Source organism: Prionailurus bengalensis, chromosome B2 (assembly GCF_016509475.1).
Source record: "Prionailurus bengalensis isolate Pbe53 chromosome B2, Fcat_Pben_1.1_paternal_pri, whole genome shotgun sequence".
Classification (NCBI taxonomy): Eukaryota; Metazoa; Chordata; class Mammalia; order Carnivora; family Felidae; genus Prionailurus; species Prionailurus bengalensis.
Window position 1 is genome coordinate 33740581 of NC_057349.1, and position 21554 is coordinate 33762134.

Here is a 21554-nt window from a genome sequence, read left to right on the forward strand (position 1 = left end):
CTGTTTCTTGTAGCCCTCGGATCTCCTGGAGGTGAGCCCTATCCATCTTTTCAAAGCCAGACGTTATGGAGGCTCGTTTTCTTGGTGCGGGTCCCCAGGGTGTGGAGCTCCCGGTGTGTCCTTCGGGGGAGGTGAGCTTGGGTTCCTCCTACCCTGCCATCTTGATCAGGATCTCCAGTGCTTTCCTCACGTATGATGTCTCGCTTCCATTTATTCCCACCTTCATTCAGTTAGCAGCTTGCAAAATGAGTCCTCATAAGCACCCGGGAAGTGGGACCGGAGGTTGGCACGTTCTTCAGCCCCCCCGTTGCCTGCACGTGGGCCAGACGCCCACTCCCTTCCCTGGCGCTCGCTGGTGGTGTGACTGGGCCGTGCTTGTGGGAGTTTTGAGAGAAGGAAGGAAAACGGTCTTTTTATTCTACCGTATCTGAATCAGAGATCCAACGAAACAATTTTGGAGAAGAGTAAGACTAAGCTTGCTCCGCCGGCTGTCAAGACTTACTGTCAAGCTATGGTAACTAAAACCATGATGTTGACACAGGAACGAACACACACACACACACACACACACACACACACACACAGAATTGGCAGCCTAGAAAGAAATCTAGCACACACAGGAGTTTGGCTGTGATCGAAGTGGCATCACAAACCATGAAGGAAAGGATGGATGAAGCAATAAATGCCACTGGAAAGCTGACGTTAGATCCTACCTCACACTATACAAAATGCATTTTAGGATTAAACACCACATGTTTTCCTCTCCTCCACTCTAAAGCTCCTCTAAAATGACAGTAAAGGAATTTTTAAAAATATTTTTAAGTTTATTATGAAATTTTTTTTTAACGTTTATTTATTTTTGAGAGCTAGAAAGACACAGAGCACAAGAGCGGGAGGGGCAGAGAGAGGGAGACACAGAATCCCAAGCAGGCTCCGGGCTCTGAGCTGCCCACAGAGTGTGATGCAGGGCTCGAACCCACGATCTGTGAGATCCTGACCTGAGCTGAAACCAAGAGTTGGACACTTAACCGACTGAGCCACCCAGGCGCCCCAACAGTAAAGGAATTTTTTAAAGCATGAACCCAAAAGGATAAAGAGATGGGAAGTGGGTGGCTGGAGGGTAACTGAGTTAGTGGCAGGGAGAAGGTGGCACCTACATGTGTGGTGGTTTAAGCCAGGAATAAAAGGAGGTTTGTAACACAGAACTCTGGGGAGGTTGAGAAATCTGAAGTGACAGTTGTTTCTGAAGGGGGTGATTCAGCATGGGAGCAAGAGAAGGATTAGATGAAAGTTTTGAAGAGACCACCCCATCCTCCTATGCAGCCAGGCAGCTGTCTTCCCCCATCCCCCCCCGCCCCCCCCCCCCCCCCCCGCCTCCGAGGAGAAAACTAGACTCCTCTTTGCCAAGGTTGTGCCACACCTGCTCTGGACTTGGTGGTTGGAGGCAACCTCAGACCGAGTTGAGGATGGAGAGCAGTTAACAGCTGAGGGGACGGGAGGTAGCGAGCGCTGACGTCAGGGCCCTTGCCCCCACTTAGCTCTGAGAAGAGAGACAGCTGGGCTCCCACTCCCCAAAGAAGAAGTGGGAAAAATCCTTCGCTAGGGAAACGAACCAGCTCAAGAGGAAAGAGCTGTAGAGACTTCCATTTAGGGGTTCTCACCAACCGCTCATATGAAAAGATGCTCAGCCTCACCTGCAATCAGAAAAATGCGAATCAAAACAAAAATGTGAGATAATGTCCCAAAAGATTGGTAACAATTAAGGTTTGCTAAGACCAAATGTTGGAAATGTTTATTCCTGGCTTAAACATGGAAATGACCTTGTACGCACACTAGTGGGTGGGTCACCTTAGTACAACTGCTTGGGAAGCCGTCGGTCAATACCTAGTAAAGTTGCAGATGCTCGTATCCTATGTAAACTTTCAATGTAGGTATAAAAAGCTAGGAATACAAGGATATGCATTGTGGCAGTTGGTAATAGCAAAACCATGGAAGCAACCAAATGTGCCCCAGTGACGGGAATGAATAAATGTATAGTTTACACCATGGGATAGCATGAGAGTTTAGATAAATGAATTATGTAGGGGAGGACAACTTTCCCTTCCCTTATAGGTTCTTTGGCTGGTCTCGTAATTAATTTGACATAAGACAGATTATCAGGATAAACACCTATTGAATTTCATCTGTATGGAAGCTTCATAAAAATACGAGAGTCAAAGAAACGGCCAAAGCAGGAAGAAAGCTTTTATACCTTTCGGACAAAGAAACAATTAATTTGTGTAGAATTGACTGAACAGATGGGTGTGGGTTGGGGCTGTAAATTGGTGAAGTAAGTTTTGTTTATATAACCTTTCTCAGCTCTTGTTTTCCTGTGTCTGATGATGAGGGCCTTCTACCCTCCCGATACAGGAAGGGTACCTTTCTGTCTTTTTTTTTTTTTTTAAGTTTATTTATTTAGTTTGAAAGAAAGAGAGAGAGCAGAGGAGGGTCAGAGAGAGAGAGAGGATCACAAGAAGGCTCTGCACTGTCATCCTGGAGCCTGACACGGGGCTTGAACTCATGAGCTACAAAATCATGACTTGAGCTGAAATCAAGAGTTGGACGCTTAACTGACTGAGCGATCCAGGCACTCCCCAAAATAATTTTAATAACAGGAAATCAGTGTCTCCCTGTCCCTCCCCCCCAAGTAAATGGTTAGCAAATATTGGCTATGGGTTCGAAAGGACACCAAATTGTTAACCTACTAGCCATCACCTGCCTTAGTTTGGTCCTTAACATAGTTTCTACACTATAAGGTGAGCTTAATGAAGATTAGCTACTATTACTCAACAACAACAAAAAATAACCTGACTAAAAAAGGGAGAAAGGACATTGAATAGACTTGAATAGAGATGATACATAAAAGGTCAAGCATGTGGAAAAATGCTCAACATCACTAACCATTAGGGAAAGGCAATCTCAAAACCACAATGAGATGTCACTTCACAGCCACTAGGATGGCTACTTATCAAAAACACAGAAAATGATAAATATTGGTGATATGGAGAAATTAGAACATTTGGGTTTGTTTTAATTGTCTTTATTTTATTTTGAAAGAGAGACAGAGTGTGAGCAGGGGAGGGACAGAGAGAGGGAGACACAGAATCCGAAGCAGGCTCCAGGCTCTGAGCTGTCAGCACACAGCCTGATGGCAGGGCTCGAACTCACGGAGAACAAGATCATGACCTGAGCCGAAGTCAGATACTTGACCGACAAAGCCACCCAGGCGCCCCCTGCCGGATCTTGTTTTAAGAGAAGGTACTATTCCAAGGAGGAGATTAAGATTTTGCCCACCAAACTGGGTCCAGGGCACGTGGGCTGATGTAGCCCAGGGTGGGACTGGGGGGTATTTCACATCAGGGCACATTTTGCAGCCCAGATGCCAGGAGAGGAGCATGGAGAGGGAATGGTGGCCAGCTTAGGGGAGCCCGGCAGAAGGGCAGGCGCCTGTAGTGTGTCTGGTTGTCAGCTGTGGGGTGGGCCCTGGCTGGACTCGGCCTCCACCAGTTCTGCATGAGCAGGGAAGCTGGAGAGGCAGAATTAAGCTTCCTGCTCTTTCCTCTGAGTTTGAAGGTATCAGTTGCAGATGGCAGATGCTGTGCAGTGGGACAGCCATGTGCACGCCTCATTTCCTATTTGTGAGCCGCTCAAGCACAAGGGGCCCTCTCTTCCCCGCGGTACCCCCTGCACCTGGAACAGTACCCAGATGGGCCATAAATGTTTGGGGCTGGCTGGTGGGCTGACGAGGGACCCAGGGCGAGGAGGGTGGTCCTATAAATATTTCTAAGGAAATATTTTTTTTCTCTTCTTTCTTTTTTAAAATTTTGTTAAAATACTCATAAAATTTACCATTTTAACCATTTTAAAGTGTACACTTTAATGATATTAAATACATCCACATTGCTACCCAGCCATCACCACCATCCATGCCCGCAAGTCTTTTTGTCTTGTAAATCTGAAACTCGAAAACCCATTAACCAGCAACTCCCCGTCTCCCCTCCCCCCAGCCCTTGGCAACCACTATTACAACATCTGTCTTTGTGATTTTGACCACTCTAGAAACCTCATATAAGTAGATACATACAGTCTTTGTCTTTTGGTGACTGGCTTGTTTCACTTAGCATAACGTCCTCGAGTTTTACCCATGTAGTGGTAGACATCAGAATGTGCTTCCTTTTTTAAGGTTGAGTAAGATTTCATTGTACATATAGACCACCTTCTGCTTATCCATTCATTTACTAGTGGACGCTTGGGTTGCTTCCATGTTTTAGCTTTTTCAAATAAGGCTTCTGTGAACATGGGTGTCCAAGTATCTCTTCAAGACTCTGCTTTCAGTTCTTTTGGGTATATACCCAGAATTGGGATCATTAGATCCCGTGGTAATTCTACTTTTGATTTTTTGAGGAATCGCTGTACTGTTTTCTGCAGTGGCTGCACTGTTTAACACTCCCACCAACGGTGCTCGAGCATTCCAGTTTCTCCACATCCTTGCCAGCACTTGCTTCCCGTTTTTTTGTTATTTTCTTAAATTATAGCCCTCCTAATGGGTGTGAGGTGGTAGGTTGTGGTTTTGATTTACATTTCCCCAGTGATTAGTGATGCTGAGCAGCGACTTTTTATGTATTTCATGGCCATTTGTATATTACCTCTGGGGAAACGTCTGTTCAATTCCTTTGCCTATTTTCAAATCAGTTGTTTGTTTTTCTGTTGCTGAGTTTTGAGAGTTCTCTACATAGTCTAGATATTCATTTCTCACAGAGTTATGAAGTACAAGTATTTTCTCCCATCCTGTAACCTTTCTACTCTGTGAATGTGTGTGTTGTTTTTTTTTTTTTACTTAATTATTCTTTTCCCCCAACTTTTATTGAGATATAATTAACATACAGCACTGTACAAGTTTAAGGTGTATAGCATAATGAGTTGACTTTCACATATTGCGATTACCACAGTAAGTTTAGTCAACATCCATCATCTCCTACAGATACAAAAAAAAAATGTTTCTTTTCCTTGTGACGAGAACTCTTAGGAACTACTCTTTTAACAACTTCCAAATATACCATTCAGCAGTGGTAACTATAGTCATCATGTTGTACATTACATCTCTGGGACTGATTGATCTTTTAACTGGAAGTTTGTACCTTCTGACTTCTTTCATCCCATCCCCCACCCCTGCCTCTGCTAACCACAAATCTGATCTCTTTTTCTATGAGTTAGGTTTTTTGGTTTGTTTTTGTTTTTAAGATTCCCCATATAAGTGAGATCATACGGTATTGTCTTTGACTTACTTCACTTAGCATAATCCTCTCAAGGTTCATCCAGACTGACACAATGGCAGGATTTCCTATTCTTTTTATGTCTGAATAATATTCCACTTGTATATATATATACCACTATATTTTATCAACGGACACTTAAGTTGTGTCTACATCTTGGCTATTGTAAATAATGCTGCAGTGAATATGGGGGTACAGATACCTCTTGGATATAGTGTTATCATTTCCTTCAGATATATTTCTAGAAGTGATATTGCTGGACCATATAGTTCTATTTTAAATTTTGGGAGGCAACCTCCATATTTTTTCTCCATAGTGGTTGTACCAATTTACAGTCCCAGCAACAGTGCAGAAGCGTTTCCTTTACTCCAAATTCTTGCCAGTATTAGTTACCACTTATCTTTTTGAGAACAGCTATTTTAACTGGAAGGAGGAGATACCTCGTGGGTGTTGTTGTTTTCATTGTGGTTTTGACTTGCATTTATTTCCCTGATGATTGAGTACCTTTTCTTGGTACTCAAGATATATTGGTATTCAAGATATATCCATCCATATATCTTCTTTGAAACAGTGTCTGTTCAGGTACTTTGCTCACTTTTAATTGGATTATTTTTTGTTTTGTTTTTTTCATTTTTTTGCTATTGAGTTGTAGGAGTTCTTTTTTTTTTTATGCTTATTTATTTATTTTGGGAGAGAGACAGAAAGAGAGCAGGGAAGGGTGGGGGGAGAGAGAGAATCCCAAGGAGGCTCCGTGCTGTGAGTGCAGAGCCCAACGCGGGGCTCCATCTCACGAACCGTGAGATCATGATCCCGGCTGAAATCAAGAGTTGGACACTTAACCGACTGAGCCGCCCAGGCACCCCACCACTATTGATTGTTTTTAGTATTTATTTATTTTTGAGAGAGCTAGCAGGGGAGGGGCAGAGAGAGGGGGAGACAGAGGATCTGAAATGGGCTCTGTGATGACAGCAGAGAACTCGAGGTGGGGCTCAAACCCATGAGCTATGAGATCATGACCTGACCCGAAGTCGGACGCTTAACCAACCGAGCCACCCAGGTGCCCCAAACGCTATTGATTTTTTTTATGTTAATCTTGTGCACTGCAACTTTACTGCATTTGTAACAGGTTTTAGAGGAGTCTTGAGGGTTTTTTATATATAAAATTATGTAATCTGCAAACAGATCATTTTACTTCTTCCTTTCCAATCCTAATGCCTTTTTTTTATTTCTTGCCTGATTGCTCAGGCCAGAACTTCCAGTACTATGTTGAATATGAGTGCTGAGAGTGAGAACTCTGTCTTATTGCTGATCTTAAAGAAAAAGCACTCAACCTTTCACTATTGAGTATAATTTTAGCTATGGGTTTGTCATATGGTGGCTTTTACTATGTTGAGGTACATTCCTCCTATACCTAAGTTGTGGAGTTTATCATGAATGGATGTTGAATTTTGCTAAATGCTTTTTTCTCTATTGATTTTTTTTTTCTTTTCATTCTATTATTATGTATCACGTTGACTGATGAGGTGTATGTTGAACCATTCTTGCCTCCAGGGATAAATTCCATTTGATTATGGTGAATGATCTTTTTAATGTGTTTCATTTGATTTGGTAATATTGCTTTGCATATTTTTGGCATCTATATTCATCAGGAATATTGGACTGTAGTTTTCTTTTTTTGAAGTGGCCTTGTCTGGCTTTAGTATCTCAGTAATGCTGGCTTTGTAAAATGAGTTGGGGAGTGTTCCTTCCTCTCTGGTTTTTTGGAAGAATTTGAGAAGGTTTGGTGTTAATTCTTCTTAAGTGTTGGCAGAATTCACCAATGAAGCCATGTGGCTCTGGTCTTTTCTTTAGCAGGAGATTTCTGATTACTGAAATCAGTAATTGAATCAAGTACTGAATCAAGTAATTGATCTGTTCAGATTTTCTGTTTCTTCTTGATTCGGTTTTGGCAGATTGCATATTTTTAGGAATTTATTCATTTCTTCTAGGTTGTCCAACTTGTTGACCTATAATTTGTCACAGTAACCTCTTATGACCCTTTGTAATTCTGAGGAACTGGTAGTAATGTCCTCATGTTCACTTCTCATACTTGTAGTTTGAGTCTTCTTTTTTAAGTCTTATCTAGCTGAATGCTTGCCAATTTTGTTTATATTTACAAATAACTAACTTTTGGTTTCGTTGATTTTTTTGTATTGTTTTTCTATTGTCTGTTTCATTTATTTCTGCTCTGATCTTTATTATTTCCCTACTTCTGCTAGCTTTGGTTTTAGTTTGTTCCTTTTTTCTTGCTCCTGAAATTTGAGTTTTTGATTCAGGATCTTTCTTTCTTTCTCTTTCAATCTTTATTTATTTTTGAGAGAGACAGAGTGTGAGCAGGGGAGGAGCAGAGAGAGAGGGAGACACAGAATTCGAAGCAGGTTCCAGGCCCTGAGCTGTCAGCACAGAGCCCGAAGCGGGGCTTGAACTCACCAACTGTGAGATCATGACCTGAGCCGAAGTCGAATGCTCAACCGACTGAATGACCCAGGCGCCCCTGTTGTTGTTGTTGTTTTTTAATGTTTATTTATTTTTGAGAGAGACAGAGACAGGGTGCAAGTTGGGGAGGGGCAGAGAGAGGGAGACACAGAATCCCAAGCAGGCTCCAGGCTCTGAGCTGTCAGCACAGAACCCAATGCAAGGCTCAAACTCACAAACTGGGAGATCATGATCTGAGCTGAAGTTGGACACTTAACCGACTGAGCCACCCAGGCGCCCCTTTCTTGTTTTTTAATGTAAGTGTTTATAGCTATAATTTTTTTCTTTAGTACCACTTTCATTGTGTCCCATAAATTTTGGTATGTTTTCTTTTTCATTCATCTCTAAGTATTTCTAATTTCCCTTGTGATTTCTTTGATTTCTGGGTTGTTTAAAAGTGCGTTGTTTCCACAGTTTATTGAACTTCCCAGTTTTGTTATTGATTTCTAATTTTATCCCATTTTGGTCAAAGAAGGTGCTTTCTATGACATTCATCTTTTTAAATTTATTGAGACTTAATTTGTGGCCTAATATATAGTCTCTCCTGGAGAATGTTCCATGTGTTCTTGAGAGGAATTTACACCCTGTTGTTAGGTGGTATTCTGTATATATATGTTATATCTAGATGGTTTATTGTGTTAAGGCATCTTCTTAAAGTGAAACCTTTGCATAATATCCTTGTCTCTTGCAATCTTTTAATTTAAAATCTATTTTGTCTAGTATTAGTATAGACACTTTTGCTCTCTTTTGGTTACTCTTTGAATGAAATATCTTTTCCCATTCTTTCACTTTCTTTTTAAAAGAATTTTTTTAAATATTTATTTTTATTTAAAAATTTAAAAAAAAGTTTATTCATTTATTCAAAAATGAGAGAGACAGAGACAGAATGCAAGTGGACTAGGGGCAGAGAGAGAGGGAGACACAGAATCCAAAGCAGGCTCTAGGCTCCGAGCTGTCAGCACAGCACAGAGCCCGATGTGGGGCTTGAACTCACAAACTGTGAGATCATGACCTGAGTCGAAGTCAGACGCTCAACCAACTGAGCCACCCAGGTATCCCTTAAATGTTTATTTATTTTTAAGAGAGACAGAGTGTAAGCGGGGAAAGGCATAGAGATAGGGAGACACAGAATCTGAAGTCGGCTCCAGGCTTGGGCTGTCAGCACTGAGCCCAACATGGGCCTCGAACCCACGAGCCATGAGATTATGACCTGATCCACAGTTGGACGCTTAAGGGACTGAGCTACCTAGGCGGCCCCCTCTTCTTTCACTTCCAACCTGTTTTCATGTTTGGATCTCAAGCGAGTCTCTTGTTGGCAGCATCACGTTTTCACGTGTTTGCGTCACGTGTTTTCATCCATTCATCCAATCTCTTTTGATTGGAGAGTTTATTCATTTCCATTTAAAGTAATTCCTGATAAGGACGGACTTACTCATCATTGTGCTGTTTGTTTTCTATATGCCCTATAGCTTTTCTCTTATTTCTTGCATTCCAGTTTTCTTTTGTGTTTAGTTGATTTTTTTTCTTTCTGTGGTAAAATGTTTAAATCTCTTATTTCCTCTTCTGTATACTTTATAGCTATTTCCTTTTTGGTTACTGTGGGAGGTACATTTAACATACAGGTATAATGTACTAACTTGAATGTATAGCACCTTAACTTCAGTAACATACAAACACTGTTCCATTACAGCTCTGTCCCCAATCCTTTTGGTTGTCAGTGCCACAAATAACATTAAATTTAAATTAATTAAATTAACTAAAATTACATCCTTACACATTGCGTACCCAAAACATAAAGTAATCGCTCCTCTAAGTGCATTAGTCTCCTAAATTATGTGGAAAACATATTTGGAGTTATATACCAAAGTTACGGAAATACAAACTTTTACATTAATGTTTTTTTCTTTCTTTTTTTAAAGTTTATTTACTTTGAGAGACAGAGAAAGCGTGTGAACACGTAAGTCAGGGAGAGGAAGAAAGAGAGGGAGAGAGAGAATCCCAAGCAAGCTCTGCATTGTCATTGTGGAGCCCAATGTGGGGTTCAAACTCAACCGTGAGATCATGACCTGAGCTGAAATCAAGACTGAGATGCTTAACCAACTGAGCCACTCAGGTGCCCCTGTTTTTTCCCCGTAAAAATGTATTATTCTCTTAAATCATGTAAAAAACAAAAAGTGCTGTTACAAACCACTGTTTTAATACCAGCTTTTATTTTTATTTTTTTCAGAGAAAATATAGGCCTTTATTTTATTTTTCAGGAATAGAATTTAGTGACCCATCACTTACATGTAACACCCAGGCTCATCCCAACAAGTGCCCTCCTTGATGCCCATCACCCATTTAGCCCATCTGCCCACCCAGCAACCCTGTTTGTTCCCTGTATTAAGAGTCTCTTATGGGGGTGCCTGGGTGGCGCCGTCGGTTGGGCGTCCGACTTCAGCCAGGTCACGATCTCGCGGTCCGTGAGTTCGAGCCCCGCGTCGGGCTCTGGGCTGATGGCTCAGAGCCTGGAGCCTGTTTCCGATTCTGTGTCTCCCTCTCTCTCTGCCCCTCCCCCATTCATGCTCTGTCTCTCTCTGTCCAAAAAATAAATAAATGTTGAAAAAAAAAATTTTTTAAAAAGAGTCTCTTATGGCTTGTCTCCCTCTGCTTTTATCTTCTTTTTGCTTCCCATCCCCTATGTTCATCTGTTTTGTTTTTAAATTCCACATGTGAGTGAAATCATATATTTGTCTTTCTCTGACTGATTTATTTCTCTTGGCCTAATACCCTCTAGTTGCAGCCACATCGTTGCAAATGACAAGATTTCATTCTTTTTGATTGCTGAGTAGTATTCCATTGTACATATATCATATCTTCTTTATCCATTCATCGATTGATGGACATTTGGGCTCTTAACATACTTGGGCTATTGTCAATACCACTGTTATAAACATTGGGGTGGATGTGCCCCTTCGAAACAGCACACCTGCATCCTTTGGATAAATTCCTAGCAGTGCAATTGCTGGGTTGTAGGGTAGTTCTATTGTAAAAATTTTTAAATGTTTATTTATTTTTGAGAGACAGAGCATGAGCCAGGGAGGGGCAGAGAGAGAAAGAGACACAGAATCTGAAGCAGGCTCCAGGTTCTGAGCTGTCAGCACAGAGCCTGATGCAGGGCTTGAACCCACGAACCGTGAGCCCAAGTTGGACACTTAACCAACTGAGCCGCTACCCAGGTGCCCCTATTTTTTTTTTGAGGAACCTCCAGTTTTCCAGAATGGCTGCACCAGTTTGCATTTCCACCAGCAGTGCAAAACAGTTCCCCTTTCTCTGTATCCTTGCCAACATGTTGTTTCCTGAGTTGTTAATGTTAGCCATTCTGACAGATGTGAGGTGGTATCTCATTGTGGTTTTGATTTGTATTTTCCCTGATGATGACTGATGTTGAGGATCTTTTCATGTGTCTGTTAGCCATCTGGATGTCATCTTTGGACAAGTGTCTATTCATGTCTTTTGCCCATTTCTTCACTGGACTATTTGTTTTTTGGGTGTTGAGTTTGATAAGTTTTTTGTAGATTTTGGATACTAACCCTTTGTCTGATAGTCCTTTGCAAGTATCTTCTCCCATTCCATCAGTTGCCTTTTAGTTTTGTTGTTTTATTTGCTGTGCAGAAGCCTTTTATCTTGATGAGGTCGCAATGTAGCAGGATTCTCGCACAGAGATTCGGGACACTGAGGTTTTTAATTTCCGGGAAGCAACTTGTATTCGCACCAGCACCGCTCAGTTGGGTTCGTACCCAAAGAACTGAGCGCTGAACATCACAAGGCAGAGTTTTTAAAATACATTTTCTATTTTTTTGTCTCCCATACATGGTAACACATAAACATGTAGTCGGATTAGTTTCAGTTTACAAGGTCATGAGGGATGTTGTCACATAGGTGCATAGCCAGGTTACCTTGAAGTTTTCTCTCCTTTTTTTCTCTCTCCTTAGGGAGGGGACCCTACCACACCGGTAGTTCATTTTTGCTTTTGTTTCCCTTGCCTCTGGAGGCATGTCAAGAAGTTGCTGTGGCCGAGGTCAAAGAGGCTGTTGCCTGTTTTCTCCTTTAGGATTTTGATGGCTTCCTCTTATGTTTAGGCCTTTCATCCGTTTTCGTTTATTTTTGTGTATGGTGTAAGAAAGTGGTCCAGGTTCATTCTTCTGTAGGTCACTGTCCAGTTCTCCCTGTACCATTTGCTGAAGAGACTGTCTTTTATCCCATTGGATAATCTTTCCTGCTTTGGCAAAGATTAGTTGGCCATACGTTTGTGGGTCCATTTCTGGGTTCTCTATTCTGTTCCATTGATCTATGTGTCTGTTTTTGTGCCAGTACCGTACTGTCTTGATGATTACAGCTTTGTAATACAGCTTGAAGTTCAGGGTTATCACACCTCCCGATTTTTTTTCCCCCCAACACTATTTTGGCTGTTTAGGGTCTTTTATGGTTCCATACAAATTTTAGAATTGCTTGTTTTAGCTCTGTGAAGAATACTGGTGTTATTTTAATAGGGATTGAAATACTAGCTTTTACATGTATTTACTTTGGGCTGCCTGGGTGGTTCAGTTGGTTAGTGTCCGACTCTTGCTTTTGGCTCAGGTCATGAGCTCAGTCATGAGACGAATCCTTGCTTCAGGCTCCACGCTGAAATGGTGGATGGGTAAGCTGCTACGGTGCTAAGAGTCAAAATTGAGTGAAACTGGCCGCAATTTACCATCCATGCCTTCCTCAGGAAGTTGCCAGTCTTCAACAGACTCCAGAGTTGCAAAATAGTTACATCAGACAGAGTCTGCAGGTGCAACTGTTGTCTAGGTGAGGAGAGATTCCTAGGGCTTCCTACTCTGCCATCTTCCCAGAATCCTCCTCCATTTGATCTGTTTAGGCTGATGAACTCTGAGTTATCATGAGTTAACTCCGATGACTGGAGGTAGATTTCAAATCACGAGAGCCTGAAGACCATAGACCCGTTTTGCAGTTATGACCCCCTCAAGGAATTCAAGATCAAAATCATATTGCAGTAACTGCTGGAAAACCACGTGGTACTGGCCTCCACATTACCAAGACAAGTAACAGGAATGAAGGACCACGGAGATTGAGGTGTGGAGCTGCTTTATGAGAAAGGGCAGGAAACCAATTTACTAAGCATCTACTATGTTCTAGAGTGGTGATGGTGTCCTGGGTGCTGGCATGGTGATGAGTCAAGGAATAAGTGAGTTCCTGGATCCTTTAGGGGTGGTCACATGAGTATTAATTGTGTGCTCAGGCTGGTGTCATTTTCAGGAAGACTTAGGTCTATCTGTAGAGATTGAGGGTATGCACGTGGGCTTAAGTGTTTAGACCAAAGAGATGAGGAATTCTCAGTGTGAAAAGATGGCTGTGAGCAGACATCGGATAAGTTAGTCGAGCAACTAGAATTGGACGTGGCATCCCCAAATACCAGTCATTGGCTTGTTCTTCCCAGCTTATTTTCTTGGTCAGACATATTTAAGGAGATAATTTTAAAGCCAAGTCATAATGCGTACAGCAAGGAGTTATCTTATGAAAACACATGATCCAAAGCAGACCCAGGCCAGAAAATATTTAATACCTAAAGAAAGCCTTGGACACTTAGTGTATTTGTAACGTGTCAGCTAAGCCCAGTTTGAAATACATTCCTTCCTTGCAGTTTTGGGTTAGAAATCTTGTGAGAGACTTGGAAGGTGGAAACAATGCAGCAACAATACTCTTTTTATATTTGGAAGGTCAGCAGAAGGCGAGGTGGTTGAGTGTCTTGTAGAGGAAGCACCCAGTAAATAGTAATGACCAGTTTTAGCTTGCAACTGCAGGACAGCTTTTCCTATGCACCGTTCTTAGTAGCTGAGATCTACCCTACCCTTGTCAACGCCTGGCGTCACTCAACATTTTACTACTTGCCCTTGATTGTCAGACCCTGATGCGAGGCTTGATCCCATGAACTGTGAGATTGTGACCTGAGCTGAAGTCAAGAGTCAGATACTCAACCGACTGAGCCCCCCAGGCACTCCCCACCCCCCAGCATTGTTTAAAAAGCAAATCATGCCTATGCTTTACATTTCCTGTATTTGTACCCCAAAGTGGAGTAGGAGGCCTATGGCTCTGCTGTCATTTCCGGTCAACCAAATGCTTGGGGATTTTAAAGAACTAACAACATCTCGTTCCGTCGGCCAAGAGATCATGCTTCAGACTGGAAAAATACCTATTTTGGAATTGTGTAAGGACATCAGTCGACCTGGGTGACTGTGGGCCGGCCACTTCACCATGCTGGGGCCTCCACATGTGATTCCCCAAGGTCCTCTGGAAATTCCTGCATCAGGGACTCGGCTCAAGATGTCCCGTCTCTAGGCAGCCGTTAGCCCCAACAAAATGCTGACAAAGATCTTCTTGGGAGTTACCTTCGGTGATGTTCCTGTTTTGCAGTGTATTACTAAGGACACATGTGTAGATTATGTTCAATTATAGATCAAGAGATAAATTATGCAAACAGCAGTGATGAAATTATTGCGCCTTCTCTGTATCCTTTCCCCGCCTCCCCTCAACATCAGACGTGAAGGAGAGAAAAATATGCAAGGCAGCACCAAGTGGGTGTCCCTCAAGACATTTTCAAGCCATTACGGAATGTTCTTTTATGTACACTTTTGTCAGTCATTGCTACTCGAACATGTGAGCAGCCAGCGGATAGAAATAACATACAGCTAGGCTAGGGAGTTCTTAGTTTTGGGATCTTGACTCATCAGTCTGAATTCAGTGCATGTTGTCACTAACGCTGGTGAGTCTCCCAGGGTTGCCAGTCCTACATTCTGATGCACGATGCTAAAAAGGCTGAATACATGTGGACAAAGCTCTTCACTGACACACTCATCTCTGGAGTGGATGCAGGCTGCCTTGAGTTACCCAGGTCACGGCTGGGAAACCACCTCTGGCTATCCTTAATACCCCTAGCAAGAGTATTATTTGCTTAGCAAAAACATGCAGAGGCGCCTGGGTGGTTAAGCCCATTAAGTGTCCAACTCTTGATCTCGGCTCACATCACGATCTCATGGTTGGTGGGTTTGAGCCACACGTTGCACGGTGAGGAGCCTGCTTGGGATTCTCTCCCCCCACCTCTCAAGATAAGTAAAAAAAAATATATTATAAAATCATGCAAATAAAGGCAATTATTTCATTTTCAAGTAATTTAGCAGCAAAGGGGTAGGAGTAGAATTCAAATCCAGAGATGAAGCAAGGAATTCAGAAGGATAAAAGATAAGGTCTCTGGAGCCTGCACTGACCTATCTGCAGATGCCCGTAGAGCTAGTGGAGATAGGATCGTCACCACCCCAGCCCCGTGTCACCTTTCTTTTGCAATATGTGTGACCTCTCCTTTGGCCTTCAGAGTATGCAACCAGGAGTATCTGATGAAATGTGCTACTTAGAGGACATGCACACTTAAGCCAGAATATCCCCTGATGCATGCTTATGTTTTACATATTTATTAAAGGGCACTACGAAGTCTCTTCATTTCCCAAATGAACCTTACGATCAGTTAAAATGGCGGAATATCCACAGGCTGATGAGAAAACAAAATCCTCTGGTCTCTCTGATCATGTGGTTCATCTGCACAAAGATGCACCATCCTGCCACCTTTAGTCCCACGCTGGTTTCCAGCTGTCCTCAGAGCAAGGAAGACAGTATGACCTCCAGCCAATTTTCTGATGTCACATGTCTTCAACTTGGCCCCCATGGTTTTCCAACCAAAACAACGTTTCCTGAAGACTACTGAAGCAAAACCAAGAATAATGGAAAGTTTATGTCTGGTTGTTTTTAAAATTTATTTGAGGAACACAAAAAAGTGTATCTGAGTGATTTTTTTAAAAACAAGTTTTTAATTCATCATATGCTGCCTCACCACTCCATATGTAGTCTAAAAGATGGTTCAAACACATCTGCTGATTTCTAGACAAATTAAGATCACTGAATTTGATATAAGAATATATGAAGTTTCTTCTCGAGAGGCGATGGGCACCCACAATCATATGCTCAGAACCACCCACACACCCCTTCCCTCCCCTCCCCGCACTCTTGCCCTCCCTACCCCCCCCCCCCCCCCACCAAAATCTGGTGACCCATAACACACACCTGGGAGACAGTTGGCTGGGGTGATCTAATTTTTGGAATTGTTCTTTTGTTTGTTACCTGCAAAACACTAACTGGCCTTTTTAGGATGAAATCTCAGTATTGGCCTCATTGAAGTCATGCTCTAGTCAACAGAGCTACAAATACTAAACAGTTAAGCAAACAAAGCAAAATCAACTTTTGCTTTTCATATTTCCTAGGCGAGACTGGGGCTTTTGAAGAAATCTCATGAAAAGAGACAAAAGTGAGAAATTAAAAGGATTCTAGTTGTCAAAAGAGAAACTCACAATTTCATTCCGTTTGTTCCATGGAGCAGAGAACTGGTATAAAAGGAAATGATTTAATTTTTAGGTTGCCACGTGGGTCCTAACCTAACAACGAAAGTGTTTTGTTAAAACCACCATAAAAGTAAAAATGAAGTTAATTGCCAGTGTTCTTTAGGATTTTACAAATGAGATGTTCCAGGTTGGAGCGACTGTTTCCTTCAGTTGCAGGCGCTTTCCCACGAGAGCCTTCAGGCTGTGGGGAGAGAAAGCCACGCTCAATCTCGCTTACCCGTAAGGACCAAGATTCCACTGCGTGTACGTTATTTTAAGACTTGCCCCGATTCACCGCCCCAGTACTGGAGCTTTCAAGGCAAGATGTGCCTGCACAGGAAGCGGTTTTCGATTCTTTTTCACAACCCGCACCAGAACAAAGAAGCTATCAGCAGGAGGGGAAAGCTACTGCGTGCCAAACCTGCGAGGAAAACCCTTAATGCACAAGAGCAACCACTTATTTTTACAACTCCACAGATTTTGTTTTTAAAAATTAAGCTACTCATAGTAGTAAAAAGTCGATTTTTTTGCATGATAGAGGAGTGTAAATAAAGTTCCATAAATCAGTATACATGTTTACAAGGCAGTAATTTTTAAAAGACAAAAACAAAAGCCGCGGCGATCCTAAGTGGATATGTAACTAAATCCACTCCAGGTCAGATATCCTAAGGACAAGTCTTAAATACGTAATAGCAATGGTCAGAATGGAAAGAAGAAAGTGAACGGTAGCAATGCTGGCAGGCAGGGCTGTCCTCCACATTTCTCCTAGAAGGGCCAGAGGAGGGGGGAAAGCACAATTCTGACGGCTATTTTCACGCTTCGGCATCTCAGAGCTTCACCTAAGGCAGGGAAAGCTAGCCCACGCACTGCTCTGCTCATTACTGTCGCTAAAGAATGTTTTGGGAATGACAGGGTCCCTCCTCCAGGGCCAGGCTGGGTGCAGGAGAAACCCACTCTCCCAAGGAGGCTGGCTTAGGGAGGAGGGAGTTTGGCTGAGTCAGTGAGCCGGTGGCCTCTGAGGTTCTGGCTTTCAAGTCTGGCGGCTGCTGAGGACCTGAGGGGATTCCAGACGCCTCAACTGTGGGTTCTGTTGGTTAAAAAATGCTAGCACTTCAGTCATTTAAAAAAGCCAAACCTTCTCCTCCTCTCCCCCACCCAACTGTAGGAAAGGAGAAACTCATTAAGCAATTATTTTTAGGTTTCCGCAGTGCTACTGAAGTTCAATCGAATGTAAAACCTGACAGACAGCCCCAAATTGTTAGGATTATCTCAAGGGACCCTGAATTAGATGTCAAAGGCTGACATAAACTGAAATGAGCTGGACTCGAGCTGTTGGCTCAGCCTTGCCACACCAACAGTCACTTCTGTTTTGTTCCACCTGGAGTGGTCCCATGCCACCCCCTCGAGGAGAGCACTGGGCAGCAGCAGGGTGGCTGTTTTCTGGGAAGCCACTGGTTTTGCCATTTGCTTCCAGAATCACACAGACTATAACAAACTTTACATTAAACACTGTTTAGTCCTGAGTAGGGTGAAAGCCCATGGAGGAGGGGGCCAAGTTCATCGGGGCTCTTCCCTCCTTGGCGTGGTGTCATACGTGGCCTCCGGCTTTCTCTTCCATCGCTTGCCCCTCTGGTTCTTTTTCACGGCTGACGACCCCTTCTATAGTCTTCTTGCCCACTGCCTTACTGGCCTCTTCCTGAGGAAAAAATAAGAAATCAAGAGGGTCAGAGGAACAAGGAACTGAAACACTGAAGGAATTCCTGGCTCCTCCCGACAGGCCGTCAGGTGTGAAACGGGGACGCGACGACCTTACTGGGGTTGCCCGGCCGGGAAGTCAGGACAGTGCTGCCAACAGTCGAGGGGGCAGCTTTCACTTTTCCTGGGTGGAGGGGACTAGCCTGCCACCTGCCACAGGCATGGCTGCCAACAAGAGGCTGGGAGCGGGCAGTGAACTCAGGACCAGAGTACAACTCTGCTGTGGGGAGGCCGGCAAAGTAAAGGGTATGATAGCAGGGCTTCCCCATCACAGCCCATCCCTGGCAAAATGGGAAGTCTCAACAAAGACGTACTATCTGAAAAAAATACCTGATGTGCTTGACTTTTTTTTTATTATATATTTTTTTAATGTTTATTCATTTTTGAGAGAGAGAGAGAGACAGCATGAGCAGGGGAGGGGCAGAGAGAGGGAGACATAGAATCTGAAGCGGGTTCCAGGCCCCGAGCTGTCAGCACAGAGCCCGATGTGGGGCTCAAACCCACAAACTGTGAGATCATGACCTGAGCTGAAGTCCAGATGCTTAACCGACTGAGCCACCCAGACGCCCCTTGACTTTTAAAAAATAATAAACTTTAGAACGTCTCTAGGGAACTTATTTTCCTCATTTCTTTCACGGATGTGTCAGTGCCTCACAACTCTTGTGTCTGGTGAGTAGAACAGCCCTGTTCGACTTCCAGATCCAAACCAGCCTCAGATAAGATCGGGTATCGTTCTCCCCATTCTTGCATCTCTTGGGTTGTCTACCTGTCCTTGTGTCCCATGCTTAACCCTTTTTTTTAAATTATCAAAAAAATTTTTTAATGTTTCTCTTGAGAGAGAGAGAGTTCTGTACATACCTTTGCATCCTGCTCTGCAAACTTCTTGAACATGTTGGCATATATCCTGCGGTCCCGCTCATTGTGCTCCTTTGCCTTTTTCTGGCACATGGAAATCTGTAGTCGCGCTGCCTTATTCTGGGGATTAACTTCCAACACTTTCTCAAAGTCGCCCTTGGCCGACTCAAACTCGTTCATGAGCAGCTGGGCTTCCCCCCTTCTGTACAAGCCCTTCTCGTTGGCACTGTCTAGTCCAAGGGCCTAGGGACAGAGGTCTACTTTTTAGAAAGGGTGAATGTAACTTGTGTGCTTTGAAGAAATTCAGTATTTAAGTCACTTACCAAAGCTTCTCGGCCAAGAGAATTGGAAAAAGCATATTGAAGAGATGGGGCTCGAGGTAATTAAATACTACCGATCAAAATCCAACTAACTATGCCCACGTTAACTTCTGTATTTGATACGATTTCTATAAAGATTCCAAGGGGGCTTTGGAGGAGGCTCTTGAGAAATTCATTTTAAAATTCAATGGAAGAAGTAAATGCCCAAGAATGGCTGAGAAAATTTTGGGAAAACAAGAATAACGAGAGGGGACTTGACCTACAACAGAAAAAAATACACTCTGAAACCACTGAAGAGTTTGACTGCCAGTCTGTGCGCAAAGCGGAACAGAACAAAGCAGAAGCAGATTTATGTGTATGTACATTAAAAGATTTAACAGTGATAAAGGCGGGAATGTAAATCGGTAGGGAAAGGACTAACTGCAATAAATGGAGGTGAGACACTGGCTATGAACATGGAAAATGAGAATTAAGTTGTTACATCACATCAAAACACAAAAGATTCTAGACCGCGTATACCTAGATGCAAAAACAAACCTCACCAAAATATAACACGGTTTACTTTTAATTCATTTTTTAAAAGGCATACCTAGGTAGAGTAGGTTTTGCAAGTACCAAACAGAATTATTTTTATCATCTTAGGGTAGGGAAGAGCTTTCTCATTAGAAAGGAAAGGACAGATTCGACTAAGTAAGTATTTAAAACTTTCCTCGCAAGTGAGGAGAACAAGGTGTCCCTATAGTCAGATAAAGGGTTAGCAGTAATAATGTACAGACTGCCTCAGTCAATATGAAACAGACAAATCATCTAGTTGGAGGATTTGAATAGGCAATTCATAGAAGAAATGCAAATGGCTAATGATGAAAAGATGGATAATTTCATTAGGAACCAAGAAACAAAAATGAAAATTTTTTGTTGCCAATAATATTGACAAAAAAACCCCACGGATAATATCTAATAATCCTGTATTTTGAGAGAGAAAGGCAGGGAAGGGGCAGAGAGAGAAGAGAGAGAGAATCCCAAGTAGGCTTCACGCTGTCAACATGGAACCCATGAGGGTTGGGGCCTGAACTCACGAACGATGAGATCATGACCTGAGCTGAGGAGCTCAGGAGTCGGATGCTTAAATGGCTGAGCTACCCAGGGGCCCCTCAATAATCTATTTTTTGACTCCATATTCCATTCCTACAAATTTAGCCTGTAGAAACAATGCCGAAAGTATACCTAAGTGACCTCTATGTAAGCAGCTCAACTCTATCATACTCAAGTCCTGAAAGGCTGAAGTTGAATCTGTTCTTAGTAAATTAAACATGAGGAGTTCTATGTCCAATCTGATACCAGATGCCATAGATTTAAGGAAGGTCATGGATGAAAAAAATTTTAACGAAACTTTTCTTCATAGTGTATTATCATCTAGGCATCAGAAAAGTCTGACTATAGTTGTAATGTTTCTGAATTTCCCAATTCGTAAGGAGAAACAAAGAATCCCAAGTTCACAAATGAATATAACAAAGCAACATGAAACACCACCCACCCCTTGGCTAAGAAGAAGCAAAGTAAGAAGACCAAGTATGAAAACGGAGAGAAAGACTGGGACTATGGAAAGTCCAGTTCACACACAGACACCCTTTACCTTATCACAGCATTCAACAGCTTTGGTGTATTCTCTAAGCTTCAGGTAGCACATGGCCAGGTTCAGGAAGGCAGCCAGCAGAAATGATTCAGAAGCTTTAGATTCCTTCTCTGATAAGCCATATTCCATCTCTAACCAGGATACGATCTTCCCATATTGAATCACTGCCTGCATGTACTTGCCTCCCTAGGAGGAAAAAAAGCTAGGGATTACTTGTTGCACAGGGTCTGGAGGGGGTACAAAAGAAATATAAATTCAGGCCTCCCTGAGAAAACCAAATCCTCAAAATGAAAACAGCCCCCTCATACAAACCATGGTATTTGATCATTTCCTTTTGCTCTTAGGAGATGGGTATCCAGGCCCCTTTCCCCATTCTTTTTGCAGGGCCAGTGACCTGGGAGCTGATTCGAGACAGTGCGCTATAGAATGCTGTTCTCCAGCACGAAGGGGACGGCTCTCCCAGCGGGACGGCATCAAGGCTTTGGGTTACATTCTGGGTGCTAGTATTTCTCAGACTTTCAGAAGGCTGGGGAGTAGTTTTAGAGTAGATCAGTAGTTTACATGAAAGGAAATTACTCTTCCCTTTTCTCCTGAGAAGAAGCACTCCACAATAGACTACATTCTGGCAAGTGCCAGTCACAAACACAGCAAATCTTAGTTATCTAAACTAGGAGTGGGCAAACTTTTTCTGTAAAGG

The 21554-nt window shown here is 42.8% G+C and overlaps 1 protein-coding gene across 5 annotated transcripts in view; it reads right to left on the bottom strand.

Annotated features, from left to right (window-relative positions):
- Positions 1 to 15654: 15654 nt before the first annotated feature.
- The window catches only part of FKBP5 (FKBP prolyl isomerase 5), a 118268-nt gene continuing 112368 nt past the window's right edge, over positions 15655 to 21554 (bottom strand). For all 5 annotated transcript variants that reach the window (XM_043592955.1, XM_043592957.1, XM_043592958.1 and 2 more), the window contains 3 exons: positions 20858 to 21043; positions 18908 to 19147; positions 15655 to 17990 (listed from right to left, as the gene is read on the bottom strand). In XM_043592955.1, coding sequence (XP_043448890.1) covers positions 17883 to 17990; positions 18908 to 19147; positions 20858 to 21043 — 534 coding nt within the window. In that variant the 3' untranslated portion in view covers positions 15655 to 17882. The remainder of the gene's footprint in view (positions 17991 to 18907; positions 19148 to 20857; positions 21044 to 21554) is intronic.